The sequence below is a fragment of the Vipera ursinii genome (genome assembly GCF_947247035.1).
Source record: "Vipera ursinii genome assembly, chromosome: 3".
Classification (NCBI taxonomy): Eukaryota; Metazoa; Chordata; class Lepidosauria; order Squamata; family Viperidae; genus Vipera; species Vipera ursinii.
In genome coordinates, this window is record NC_139516.1 from 18,844,934 (window position 1) to 18,859,426 (window position 14,493).

The window sequence follows — 14,493 nt, forward strand, 5'->3', positions numbered from 1 at the left end:
TTTGAAATGTATACTGTTGGGTGCTAGACGCATGCATCGCTACTCTGAGTCTGTTTTTGAATTCTCTGGAAGGGAAAAAAACAAGATAAAAAAATGTGATTGAATGGGGTGTTTGGGGGGGGCTGATTTGTGACTAGGTTTTGGAACTGTAATGCTATGTTCAATTCCTTTTTACTGCACTTTTATTTTCTTGCATTATAAGCTGCAAGCTACTTTTTCTACGCACAAGTTTTATTTACATATTTACTTTATTTACTGATATAAACACCTCTTCTCTGGACATAGGTATAGTGTATATTGTATACCCTCATGATAAATTACACACACACACGCATACTTCCTTGGATTTGATCTAATCATAATTACAGATTATTTCTTTTACTACTAGATTATTTCCAGCTATTGAAAAGCAGGAAATGCTCTGCAAACTGGAAATGTAAACTACCAAAAACTTTGGCTTAGCATTCAGTTGATGCCTTACCTTTTGAAATTAAGCCTTCAGAGTTAGCTTTGAAGTTTTTCCTTGTATTATAAGAAAGATTCTAGACGTCCTGTCTTGGAAGGGTTTTGCTGTTATTGTTTTGTCAGAGAGGAAAAAGGAGCAACAGTTTTCCTCAGAAAATCAGTTGACAGATTCAAATTTTCAGGTGACAACCCAGCATTTGTTTATGAGAATTCAACTGCTGCTTCATATAGTGCCTCTTTCCAATGTCTTTGTGCAGTGATATTTGGGAATATTTTAATTCTAATTTAAGGTTTGTAAATACTGGGTCTGCTCATGGACAACTCGCTGCGGCCAACTCCACATAGGACAATCCACATAGGATAACTTAACACAATAAATATTATATGCCACTATTTCTTTGGCATTATTTCCATTGACAAAAGTTGAAATAATGTTGAAGAAACAGTGGTAGATAACATTTATTGTCAAGACGACTGTGCTGGATTGGCCATAGCAAGATGGCTGTGGCAAGTTGCCCTAGACCTCTCTACTCACTATTTTGAGAGAATATGTTCTCCGATACAATTTTTATCTCATCCTTAGCCAACTGAGGGGGCAGCTTGTGTACATTACTTCAGCAGTTGAGTTTTAAGGTATTTTTTCCTTTTCTCTTGATTCAAGTTTTGTCATTTGTATATTTTGTGATACCTCACTGATGACATGGGTGATGGTGCAGTCTGGCACTGCATCTGCTTTCATTTGGCTATTTCCCCATGCTGACCTCTTCTCTCTGGTCACTGGATAGTGCCTTCAGTGGCCATTTTGGCTTGGGCTACAGGAGAGGTAGGCCTTTTTTCGGGGCCTTACACAGGATCCCTACATATAACATTAAGAATTTCATTTTTAATGTGTGCCATTGGGTTCACACACAAAAAAAGAGAATAAAGGTGATCTTATCTTATAACATAGGTTTTCTCAAACTTGGCAACTTTAAGATGTGTGGATTTCCAGAATTCTCCAGCATGAAATATAATTATTCTGGAACACTATTAACACATGTTAGTGATCAGCCTCTTTTATATGATTTTTTTATTTTGCATCTTATTGTATATGTCTTTATTCAAATTGTATTTTTAGTGTAATTGTATTTTTACAGTAAAATATAATCTACCCTGAGAGCTTCAGCTACTGGGTGGTTCTAAAATATAAATTTAAAAAATTGCTTTTCTACTGACTTGAATACTGGAGGCATACTCAATAATGTGGTTTTGACAAAGAGCCCATAATGAAGACTGGAAAGGCTAATCAAGAACTATAATGGTTATGGTCTGACTGATTTTGGCTTTGTTTTTAGATGAGCAAAATGTCTTTGATTAATGAATTGTAGTCATTAACCGACTAATTATTGCAATCCTAGCTTTTCTCTCTCTGTCTCTCAATTTCACTGATGCTTTCACTTTTACCAGTGCTTAGGCACTTACATTTAATAGTTTTAATAATTCTGTGTTCATGCAGGTTTTCTTTAAAATCATAATAGGGAAGTTACAGCTACTTTTCTTTTCCATTTGACACAGTGGTTTCTCTCCCTTCCTCTCCCCACAGAATCATATACACATTTAGTGCAGAGGTGTCTAAGTGAGCTTAGACACATAATTTTTTTGAAAGACATTTTAAAAATGGTTGATGGTTCTATACAGTTCAATAAGTTATATTCCAATTATGAAAACTGTGAAGATGCTAAGAGCAAACATTTTACCAAGTAAAATAAGATTGGAAACTTTAAAAAAAGCTCCTATTAGAACTATCACATATCTCATTTTTGGAAAATAATAATTGGCAATAATCATATTTCGGTCTTGCAAAGTAAAGCCGCAACAGATAATAACATTATTGCTCAGTATTCTTCATTAGTTAATTTATCCATGTTCTGTTCATGCAAAACTATTTTAGCCTGAAGGAAACGAAACAAAATATCTTTCTGAGTTGTAAAAAAAAATTGCCTGTTTATCTTGAGGTGATCTTCACTTACCACAGGGAATAAGATGAGCAATTATAAGCTTTTTGTGTTCTTTATCTGACACTGCTAAAATATTTCAATTCTTGCTGTATTTGTTGTTGAGATAATTGTGTAAATGGTTTGTTCTCTTGCCAGCTTCATGGTTATGTGGACCACAAGCCCTTGGGCCTTCAGATCTTCATTGGAACAGCAGATGAGAGGATTCTTAAACCACATGCTTTTTACCAAGTCCATCGCATCACAGGGAAAACAGTCACTACCACCAGCTTTGAGAAAATAATTGGCAACACCAAAGTGCTGGAAATCCCTCTGGAGCCAAAAAACAACATGAAAGCAATGTAAGGTTCTATATTAGAAAATGTAAGATAGCAAACAAAGGAGGACTTAACATTATTAATGTAAAAGTTGCCTGTATTTAATTTGTAGAGAAAACTCTCAAGTGTAAACCCACTTTGCTTTACCATGGCATATGCTGTAGTTCAGTAGTAGAATACTTCAAGTGAGTGCAGAAGGGGTCCTCTTCAATCCCTTAACAGAGGTTACACATTAGGAGAAAGGTTGTTTTCTACTGGACATCTTGTTAGCAGAATAGACACTTAATTTACCAGTCTTGAAAAATCTGTCAGTTTTCCTGGAAACTCCTATTTCTCAAGGTCCATAACTGAAGAGTCTTTGTAGTACACACCCCTGATCATTAGATGCTCTCATTTCTGCACCAGGAGAATGTTCTGATTTGCCAGTTCTTGGGAGAAGAGAACCTTTCAATTAATCAGCTTCTTCCCAACATAAATTATCATTTGAATTGAATTCTTTCCCTCATAGATTTTGAACTGAGATGAGCATCAAATGGTCTAGAGTCTAGTATCTATACTGAGCATTCACATTTGGATGGATGGATGGATGGATGGATGGAAGCAGAATGGCTATAGTAATACTACTTGCTCAAGTTGTTATGAATGTGGAGAATATATGTAGCTCAGGGTTGAACTGTAGATTCTTGATTGTCTAGGAAAAAATGTCTATAGTAAGAAAACTAAGTTCAGATGATATCAAGAGGCCAGTGAATCATTGTTCCAGGTGGGACAATGACATTGATAAGAAAGATATTGTCAGATGCTTAAGACTGAAAAATCACTGAAATATATTCCATAGAATAATGGAGAGTTGTAGATTTAGGAATCTTTGTATCAGCCAGCACTATTGGAGTGGTCCATTGGTATCAGCTGATTTCCAGATTAGGACTACATAAAGTATTTCATGAATAAGCCATCTGGAATTACTTGCATTTCCTTCTTTGGAACCATTGCTTGACTGACATGGTTGTAAGTTAACAGAGGTAAGATGAAATTCACATTCTTGCAGAGGTACAGTGGTCCATTTTCCCTCAGGGAAAATAGAAAATCAGCCAGTCCCTTGATGAAATTCCATAGAAAAAAGCCAAGCCAAATCTGTAGTCATAATCAGAGAAGCAAAAATTTCAGGAGTGGGGAGTGCTTGGCTTGCAAATGTAGTTGGGGTAAAAGTACTGGTGTCACTCGACAAGGATTATTCAGTTATTTGTTTGTTTCATAGCATTGACTGCGCAGGAATTCTCAAACTGAGGAATGCAGACATTGAATTACGGAAAGGAGAAACAGATATTGGCCGAAAGAACACCCGTGTGCGATTGGTGTTCCGCGTGCACATCCCTGAATCCAGTGGCCGGATAGTTTCTTTGCAAGTTGCATCCAATCCCATTGAATGCTGTAAGTCATAATTTTCTAGTAACTTTATTATTTTCAGTAATATTGTATTGGAAGCCCATAATTTTACCGCAGACGTCCCCAACCCCCAGGCCGTGGGTCAGCACCAGTTTACAGTCTGCCAGGAATCAGTCTGTGCAAGCCCTATCTGAACCCCCATCTGTGCACCCACGGGATTCAAGGCAGCACTTGAAACCACAGACCTCTGGTCCTCAGAAAGACCACACTCCATAGAACCAGTTCCTAGTGCCTAAAAGGTTGGGGGCTGCTGTTTTACAGGACTGAAATACAGGCAGTTCAGAGTTAAGAACATCTGACCTAGATCTCTACCTATTATTAAAAATGGCAGATTGCTTTCTTCTTTCTCAAGCCAATGAAGCACTGAAGCCATACAATGTTTTCAGGAATTGCTAAAAATCATGGAAAACAGGCTATATGTTAAAAATGCAGTTTCACTGGTTCCTGAAAAGCTTTGCATGGCTTCAGCACTTTGTTCGTTTGAGGAGGGAGAATACCATCTGCCATTTGTTGTAACGGGCAGCCCATTACAAGTACAGATAGTCCTTGACTCACGACCATGATTGACCCCAAAATTTTGTTCCTAAATGAGGCGGTCGCTAAGTGAATTTTGCCCCATTTTACAACCTTTCTCATCATGGCGGTTACATGAATCACTGCAGTTGTTAAGTTAGTTAACATAGTTGTTAAACAGCTCTGTCTTCCCCATTGATTTTGCTTGTCAGAAATTTGCAAAAGGTGATCACATGACCCCAGGATATTGCAACTGTTATACATGCCAGTGGCCAAGCATCCGATTTTTGGCTATGTGACTATGGGGATGCTTCAGTAGTTGTAAGTGTGAAAAATAGTCATAAGTTCACTTTTTAAAGTGCCATTTTAACTTCAAACGGCCACTAAATCAACTGTTGTAAGTGAAGGACTACCTGTACAAGTTCTGAGTTAAATGCAAAGTTGGGTTAAAGACAGAGTTAGGGAACATAATTTGTTCTTAATTCAGGGACTGCCTATAAAACTGGAAAACATGCTAACCTCTTGCCAAAGGCAAACACCACCCTCTTTACTTCCTGTCATTTAATCCTTAATTAACCAATGTAAGGGCTTGGGTTTTGATCCTGTGCTATGCATACTTATTTATCTGGGACTGTCTTATGACTTGAAGATAAACTTCATATCACACCATTAACAGAGAGATGTTGCACACTTATTGACATATAAAAGAATGCCCAAATGTATCAGCATTCTTCCAGAACAGATGGCTCAGTTTGATTTCATGCGCATGTCTCTAAGATTGCCTGATACTAAAAAATGGGAGTTTTCTAATTTTCACTGTGAATGCATCTTATAATTCCATGTAGCATTCCAAAAGACTTTAGGATAAGCCACAATTCAAGAGGAAAAAAGGGGGGTGGGAGTTGGGAAGAGGGATTTCCATTGAACATAGAGTATCTAAACAATACAGGAAGTCTATTGTACACTCTTGTCATGTTTTCCATGGGGAGAATGTCCTTGGCTTTCTTGCAGGTGAACCTCTTCTTAAATATTCCAGTTTATCTTCCCTTGAGGTAGGAGGATGATACAAACGTTTACAGGTCCTTGCCGTTCAACGAGTCGAGACCTGTGGTGCAGCCTCCATTCTAGCACCTCAAAGGAGGCTTAGTCATTTTTGGAGAACTTACCCTCATGACTATTTTTTCTCATCCTGTAGTGTTTTTTTTTGTTAGTAACTTGAGTTTTCTCAGTGGTTTGGGGATTTCATAGTTATAACGTACCATTTTTACATCTTTTGTTGTATGACTCATATTAGTGTACAAAGCCTTGTTGTAACAATAAACCCTCTGAGAAAGGAGGCTTTGAAAGATCTACTCTGTGGTTTTTGATCACAGCAAAATGCTTTCCCTAAGACACATTTGTATTGGAGTTGCATCCTTCTAAAATGGTGTTAGGTTTTCAATTGAAGCATCTGGGAAAGTTCTATTATCAATTATTGGAGTTTGCTTTCTTGGATGAGGACAAAGTCCATATACTTTTGTGTTCTTTTTCTGTTGCATCCTGATAAGTTGATCTTCAAGCGTGTTGATGGCAATGGTGTTACTGCTTATAGTTTGCATATAGTATCAACGTTGGGTTGCCTCTTTCCATGCAGGTTTTCTTTAGCTAATCTGCCTGTTGATTGTAAGTTGTGTGAAGAATTTAACCATTTAACATGCACACACAACATACACCCTAATTTACAACTTTGGACCATTTGAACAATTCTTTGACTAAGCATTCCCTAAAGTACACATGGTTTAATATTCTCAGTATGCATCTTGGTGCTTTGACTTTTTTAAAAAAATATTTATGTTTATTAAGAATTTTACATAAAGTAAAAGACAAGCCTAAGGAAAAGAAAGAAGAAAGATGATAAAATATGACTTCTGACCTTCTCATCAGCAGATAATTGCAACCTTAAAAATCCCTCCTCCAAAGTGTTATAGACATCACTTCAGCCTTTCACTGAATCCAAATTTAAAATTGTTCACAAATTTGCACATTTTCTTCTTACATTTATGTATTGACGATGTTTCTTAGCTACAGCATTGCTGTGAGTGGATTTAATGAACAGCAAGCTAGCTAGAGACAAGTGGCAGATCCTATTATCAGAACTATCATTTCTCATAGTTCATGAATGGGGATGGGGAGTCATGTGAGCATGATTGTAAGTAAGGTCAAGAGGACTTATTATCCCTTGAACCAAAAAAGAGATAGAGCTCTCCAATTTCCCACATCAGTATGTAAAGGTTTATATCTTTACAAACAGGGGTTCTCATTACTAGCGAATCACTCAGGGATTGGAGTTGTAGACGTCAATCCCTAGAGAAATAGCAGTGCTAGTTAGCTCAATTGGTTGCTCCCACTAAATGTAGTCCCTTGAGTTGATGGTTGCTAGCCATAAGGCATCTAAAAGCTCCAAGGAGATCAACAGCTGCAGAGAAATAGGAACCAATTTGAGTAGAGATGTCGTGTTCCTCACCATAGGTCTTGAGGGATGTGCTCCTTCATAACTGAAAGGGTGAGGATTATAAAAGTGTGGTGATTATAAAGTAATGTACTAAGAAACTGCACATGTGGCAAGTAGAAAGGTAAACACTCTCCTGATCTGAGATTAACTCATAGCAATTACATGAAAACATTCATGTTCACTTCATAGTCTCAGTATGGGATTTGTTCACTCTTGCCCTGTTCTGTGAGCTTTTTTCAACCTCCCACTCTAGTCCAATCAATCAGGTTTTATCCCAATTAGATTTTGCTTAGCATTTTGTTTTTGTTTTCTAAAAATCAGAGGGTGTTGATTTAAGTCAGATGGTGCAGATCTACCTGCGGCTGGATATTTGCGATGAATTATGTTTCCAAAGGAATTTTTTTATATAAATTTTCAGAGCAATCTGGTGGCAATATTGAGGGAAAGAAAGTAAGTCACTAATCATTTTCCTTGAATAGCTGAAAGATAAGATACAATGTTTGAGCCAGATGGAAATACTGGCATGCTCACAGAACTCAATGATTTGTAGAGAGTAAAGATGATGACCCTTGATGAAAAGGGAGAAGATTTGTTACCAAAGCAACAAAAAGGGAAACATTGCTTGAGTCAATGAGGGAGGATTACAAAAACATCTCAGACACCCCTAAGAAAGTCTTTAGTCTGAAAGCCAGGAAAGCTGCTCTCAATTAGGGCAAATCAGAACTACCTAATTTCTACTGAGGACCACACCTGAATCTTTGAATGACATGTTGGGAACACGGCATCTGGTAACCTCAGCGGAAAGGGAATGGTACATTTAATAATCCTGCGGTCTGAACTAGCAGGACTTTTAGATCTTATCTTTCCTTCTGCAGATATTCGGTACTATAAATATTATCAGAGCAAAGTTACCCTCCCGTTTTTTTATTCCTGTCTCTCAAGATTTACAGGATTAATGTTGACATTTCTCTATTTATTTTCAAAGGCATTTCTTAGTTTGGATGAAATTGGATTAAATCACTTCTTTTGAAACAACTTCCTTGGTAGTTTCCCTGTTTTAATTTTTCCCCCCACTCTTCTCCAAGTTTCACATAAAATTGAGATAGCCTGCATTTATGATATGTGGTACATTTGCAAGGGCAGTGGAAATAATGTTTTCATCTTGGCAAACCTTCTGCGGCTTTCCTGCAACAAAGAAAGCCAACTGGGAGATTGGCAACAGAAGGTCTAGTGAAAGAGCAACAATGAACTATTCTCAGGAGATTCAGCAGCCTGCTGTTTTCAGGCGGGGCATTACAAGGGCTGTCCATTTTCAGTAACTTTGCTCAAAATCAATGACCACCTTCCTTTCCTTCCTTCCTTCCTTCCTTCCTTCCTTCCTTCCTTCCTTCCTTCCTTCCTTCCTTCCTTCCTTCCTTCCCTCCCTCCCTCCCTCCCTCCCTCCCTCCCTCCCTCCCTTCCATTACATTCATGTTACTTGAATAACTCTTCCATTAAGCCTCTCTCCCAAGCAAGCGTAGGTGCCTTGTTTACTATGAATTATGAAAATCAATAGTATAGATGCAGATGGAAGTATTTTCCATAAATGAAAGTTGTTTGCATAGGAGGAAAATTATTATAGCAGGAACAGAAATACATTGTTATTCTACGAAAAAAATATGGATAGATGAGCAAAGTGTAGAAATTTAATAATACAACTCCTTTGACATCTATTTGCAGTACATATTTGCATAATAAATGTTTTTTATTCACATGTTATTAGTGGTAAGTGAAAAATGTTTTAAAAATTGGTAGCCTGGTTTTCTAATAACCCAGAGATAAAAAGACATCTTGATTAAAGAATCAACTCTTTTCCCAAAATCATTTATATTTTCACTTAACAACCATGGCAAAAATGCTTATAAAATTGTGTGTGACTCACTTAACAACTGCCATGCTTAGCAATGGATATTCTGGTCTCAACTGTGTTCATAAGTCAAGGACTACCTATCTTCTACAGGAGCTCTAAATGCCTTGGAGCTTTTGTTGGCCTACGAGTTCCTAACTCTGAGTTCGCACTTTAAACGCAGTAGGAAGGAAAAGTCTGATAGAGATTGCAAACTTATCTTGAGCTTATCCTAGAGTGATTGCCATCATGGGAGCCATAGCTCGTATTCAGTGTGCTGTGCATCATCCACAGCCAACAACAACTGTCACACCTATTGTTGGAATTTGTGCTTGAAATATGAAACTTATCTAGTCTTGCTTATTCTGGTGCTTCTTATGCTTGCCTGCAATTCTGGGAGTTAAAGCCGTAAGTTGTGGAAAATGTAAAATGTTGAGTAATTACCTTTGAATAATTAGAGTTGTAGGTTGAGGGTGGGAAGGGGGAGAAATAGCACAGGAAGAAGGCCTGTTGCTTCCATATTTTTATTTATTTATTTATTTAGTTACATTTATATACCGCCCTTTCCCTGAGGACTCAGGGCGGTTTACAGGGAATTAAAAAATCCGAGATACAAAAGTTAAAAACCAAATTAAAAAATATTAAATTGACCCTGTACACATTAAAAAACCCCAATTAACCCCCATCTAGTTAACTATTGCTGGATACAGATTGTAAGTTTTTTGGATGTTGTCCTGGTACAGCAGGGATCTTCTTATTAGGAAACGTAGCCGGACCCTAGTTTTAATATCAGCAAACATTACTTTTAAAATTACAATCCCTTCTCCTTTTACCTCTCCTGCATTTGGATTAGAAGATATGCTTTCTAATCTAAGATAAGCAGAGAAATAGAAGCCAGAATCCACTTTGGAGTCTGTTTTATATAGTACTGTTACTCTGTAGGAATGGCACTTCTATCCCCGCTTTCAATAGTTGGAGTAGGTGTTGACTTTGATAGTGCTGCTACACAGCCAGTGTGACTCATTCAAACAAATAGAGGCAGGTGTGGACAAATAAGGACCACTTCATTGAAGCACTATAGGTTCATTGAGTCTCATGACTGATTTATAATCCTGTTCCTCCCCTAACAGTTGAATAACCTAATGAAGAGAAGGCTTGGGGGAGACATGATAGCAGTCTTCTAATACTTCAAGGGCTGCCAATACTTCAATATTTGAAGGGCTGTCACAGGCAAGAGGAAATAAGCAGGAATTTGATGATAATGAGAATTATTAATCAATAAGACAGCTTGGCACCCAAAGATCTGTGATGGGACAACTGGTATTTGCCATCTGAAATTCAGTTAGTGTTTGTCCTTCCCCAGTAGAAAAAAAAAGACTAGGAAAAAAAACACCAGCAGGATAGTCCAAACTCTTGCTTTTCTCTCTCTCTTTTTTTTTCCCCAAAAGAAAAAATGGCCTGCAGCATTGGATTCTCCGTAGACATTGATTTTCCTTGGTTGCATTTCCTAAACTGACCATATAAATTTGCAATATTTCATAATCACAGTCAAGAAGTGTTACATAAAAGCAGCAATATTTGAGAAAAATCTTACACTGCTTTGAGCTGTTTGGGAAGGTGAATGTTGCAGGGAAAAGAAAGAAGGATGAGAACACTTAGTATCACACATATCTTTTCAAAATTAGGTAAAACCATCATTGCTTCGAAACAGACCTGCACATTTTATATTCAAACATTTTGATTAAACAACTGGATTTAAATGTGCTGGAACAGATATCTGCCCTTCAAAACAGGGAATGAAAGAATTCATTCTATCTCTCATCTAATTAACTCTTCTCTAGAAATGATAAGCCATCCATCCAGCCTATGAGATGATTAATTCATTGTTTTTAGACTGTAAAAAATGAGAGAGAAGGTTAGCAATACATGATAATGGTGAATGCTTCATTACCAGAAACTGTCTTGCATTATGTTGGTGGCTGTTGCTATTGAAAATAAACACCCCAACTAGATACACTCAGAGCTCTTAAATTGTAATAGCTGTATGAAGTGTCAGCCCCTGAGGGGAAAAGAAGGAACAATGTGAAGTTGTAAGTCTACATTTTACTGTTTCCTAAGCCTAGGAATTTACTAAGGAGCAAGATAGCTTAACCATCCCGAATCAGTCTATGCCAATATAATTATCATATATAACCCCTTTTCAAATATACATTGGTCTGGTCTAGTCTTCCCAAACCTGCCCTACAATTTTTTTTTGGGGGGGGGAATGGTTAGACATCAGTGTTCCAGGTGAATTCTGCCCACAGCCAGGAGTTCGATCCTGAGCAGCTCAAGGTTGACTTAGACTTCCATCTTTCCAAGGTTGGTAAAATGAGGACCCCGATTGCTGGGGGCAATATGCTGATTCTGTAAACCTCTTAAGAGAGTGCTGTAAAGTAGTATGAAGCGGTATATAAGCCTAGGTGCTATTGCTATTTCTATTACAACAAAATCATTGTCCACCCAGCTTGGCAGTGACTATTTCTGCTAGTTGAGAGTGGCAATTTCAGATCAACACATTTGGAAGACACCAAATTATTGGAAGAGATTAATATACCATCAGGCCTCCTGTGTTCTTACTATTTGTTTTTATTTTTCTGGTTTTTAGAATATTAGGTTTTAAAAAAAGTTCACCTTGGATGACTGTATTCCCAAATCAAAAGCATAAACAAATTAATTTCCTCACAATAATGTTTAACAGATCAGACGATTTCAAAGAAATATTTAAACACATATAGTTCTGCAATACAGGTTTGAAACATTGCCTGCTATATTGGAGTCAGGCACCCCTGGAAAAACAAAATAGCAACCAAGAGACTAATAAATATTGTAAGCATTAGTAATGATTAGTCTCACATTGAACTGATTTTATCAACAAAGAACAGAGATTTATATCATCATCCAGGTACGTAACCTGAACACTGAGAAAACACTCCTCAGTGGGATGGTGAACAAGCAGAAACTTATCCACTTTTTCTAAGAAACATTTATTGTGCTTGGTTAGATTGAGGGAAATGGAGATCAGAGACCATATTTACTCATTCTATCACCAGGAGTCAAACCTATCTAGATATCTTACTCTTTCTTCGCTTCAGCCTCTTCTTCCTTCTCTTCAAGACTTTTATTATTATTACTATTGCTGTTATTATCCACTCAACTACAGAGTTGTCCAGTCGGTGTTATTATTTTGAACTGTGTCATTACTCATAGTTCTTCAGCCATTTCTCCAATAGTCACTCTGATATTTTATTTGTTTGTATGTTTATTGCATTTTCTAATTAGTATCAGAGAAGCAAAGCACACATAATATGATAAAATCTCTTTCTGACACCTGGGACAGCTTCTGCCAATCGATATAATCAGGAAAAGCAAACTAATTCTCCAGATGTTGCTGAACTACAGCTTTCAGAATTCTCAACCATTGGCTGGGGTTTGTGAAGCTTCAGAGTGCCACTGTGGCTTATCTCTGATATACAGTATTTAGTTAGATCCTACAATGACTGCATGGTTGCTGCACACAGAGCCACAAAAGTATACTGTATCGGGCTATCCCAGGGGTCAGCAACCTGAAACAGTGAAAGAGCCACTCGGAACCGGTTCCCTCACAAAAGGAAAAACTGGGAGCCACAAAAAATGTGTGCACATGCACGCATGCACAGAACAGGGTTTGACTGAAGAGTGGAGCCAAGGCGAGATATGCACCTACCCTGCATATTTGAATTGATTGGTTGAACTTTTTTAGTCCCACTTTTTTGTTTTTTGGACTTCACATGGCAGAGGACTGGGAGGCGCAGGAGTCGGCTGAAAGAGCCGCATGCGGCTCCGGAGCCGCGGGTTGCAGACCTGTGGGCTATCCATTCTTTTTCTTGACACTTCCTTGCCTTCCACTTTTTGCCCTATTTTTGGACCCTCTTTTCTGTTTTGCAAGAAGGAAGCTGCAGAAAATGAGCAGGGACTTGTTACCAGGGTCTTAAGCTGCTGCTGTCTTATGGAAAATGTATGGAATTAGGCTCAAGGTGGTGGCCATGGGAGTATTTGTGTCCTTGCTTAACCCTGATCTAAGGCAAATTTCTGTGTTCTTAATAGTTTATTGTTTTCCAATAAAGTTCAGGTTTTAACAAATTTCAAAAGATGTTCTTTATATAAGAGTAGGTCAGCTACTAGGAATGCAAATAAATTAAAATTATATTAAATCAAATTTCATTTTGTTGTGCCCTTACAGTACTTACATCTTTGTCCTGTCTTTTATCTACTCTTCTATATTTTTATATCTCCAAAATACTGAGTTTGGGTATATGTAACATGCTTGTATGGCTGTTCATCTGCCAGAGCATAGATTACTTGGAGTAAATCATGGTAATTTTTTTTCCCCTCCTGTGAGTTGGAAGTTAGTGAAAGTTTGCTCTCCCCTGATTCGTAGGGACAACTATGATTCATTTAAGGCGTTCCTCTTTGCATTGGCAGTGTAGAAAAGAATAAATAAATTTGTTGTCCAAAATGTGGTTAGGTATAACAGAGCCAACAGGTCCTTTTTCATGATTTTATTATTAGTATGTTTTATGCATTACGGACGTTTAAAACTGGCTTTTTATGTTTTCATTTCTGTTGGTATATTGCACATTGTTTGCTTTCCCTGCTGAGTCAGGGCTGATGGGCACAACAAATTACTGACATTGGCTGACCAAGGAATTACATCTATCCATCCTCAGTCCTGCTGAGTACTGAATACTGACCTACATGCAGAGCATAAATCAATGGTTCTCAACCTTTTCTTCACCATGGATCCCCTTTAAGTACCTTTTATGGCTACGGATCATGGCCACGGACCCCCAAGACTTAACTCAAGATTTAAATCATAACATTTCTTCAAGCCTTTGTGGAAACCGCGTGATGACATTGCGGCCCCCAGGGTTGAGAACCACTGGCATAAATAATGACTTGGTATAAAGGAAATTTTCCTAATGGATCAAATATCTCATTCTTTTCTAAAGATATTGGTCCCTCTCCATGACACAAGCATCTATTGCTTTGGTTTCCCTAAGAGTAGCACCTCTGAGAGATCTGCACTTTAAAAATGGACCATCACTCAATGGTAGAATGTATATTTAACCAGAAATAAGCCATTCAAAACTTCCAGATGTGGCTTAACTCTTAGGATCCTTCAGATACTATGGCCATTGCAGAGAATTCTGAAAGTCTACAAATCTGGAAGGTTGGGAAATATTGAATGAGACCAATTATCTAATTTGGTCAAAACAACGTCATTTTATTGATAAGATTTCTGAGAATACATGGTGTGTTGTCATAAGGCTGCTTTTTTATCTTGTGAATATTCTTATAGCT

At 37.6% G+C, this 14,493-nt stretch overlaps 1 protein-coding gene across 2 annotated transcripts in view; it reads left to right on the forward strand.

The window, feature by feature from the left end:
* Positions 1-14,493, forward strand: part of NFATC2 (nuclear factor of activated T cells 2) — a 153,557-nt gene that overhangs the window by 43,280 nt on the left and 95,784 nt on the right. For both annotated transcript variants that reach the window (XM_083357419.1, XM_083357420.1), the window contains exons 4-5: positions 2,598-2,800; positions 4,035-4,207. In XM_083357419.1, coding sequence (XP_083213545.1) covers positions 2,598-2,800; positions 4,035-4,207 — 376 coding nt within the window. The remainder of the gene's footprint in view (positions 1-2,597; positions 2,801-4,034; positions 4,208-14,493) is intronic.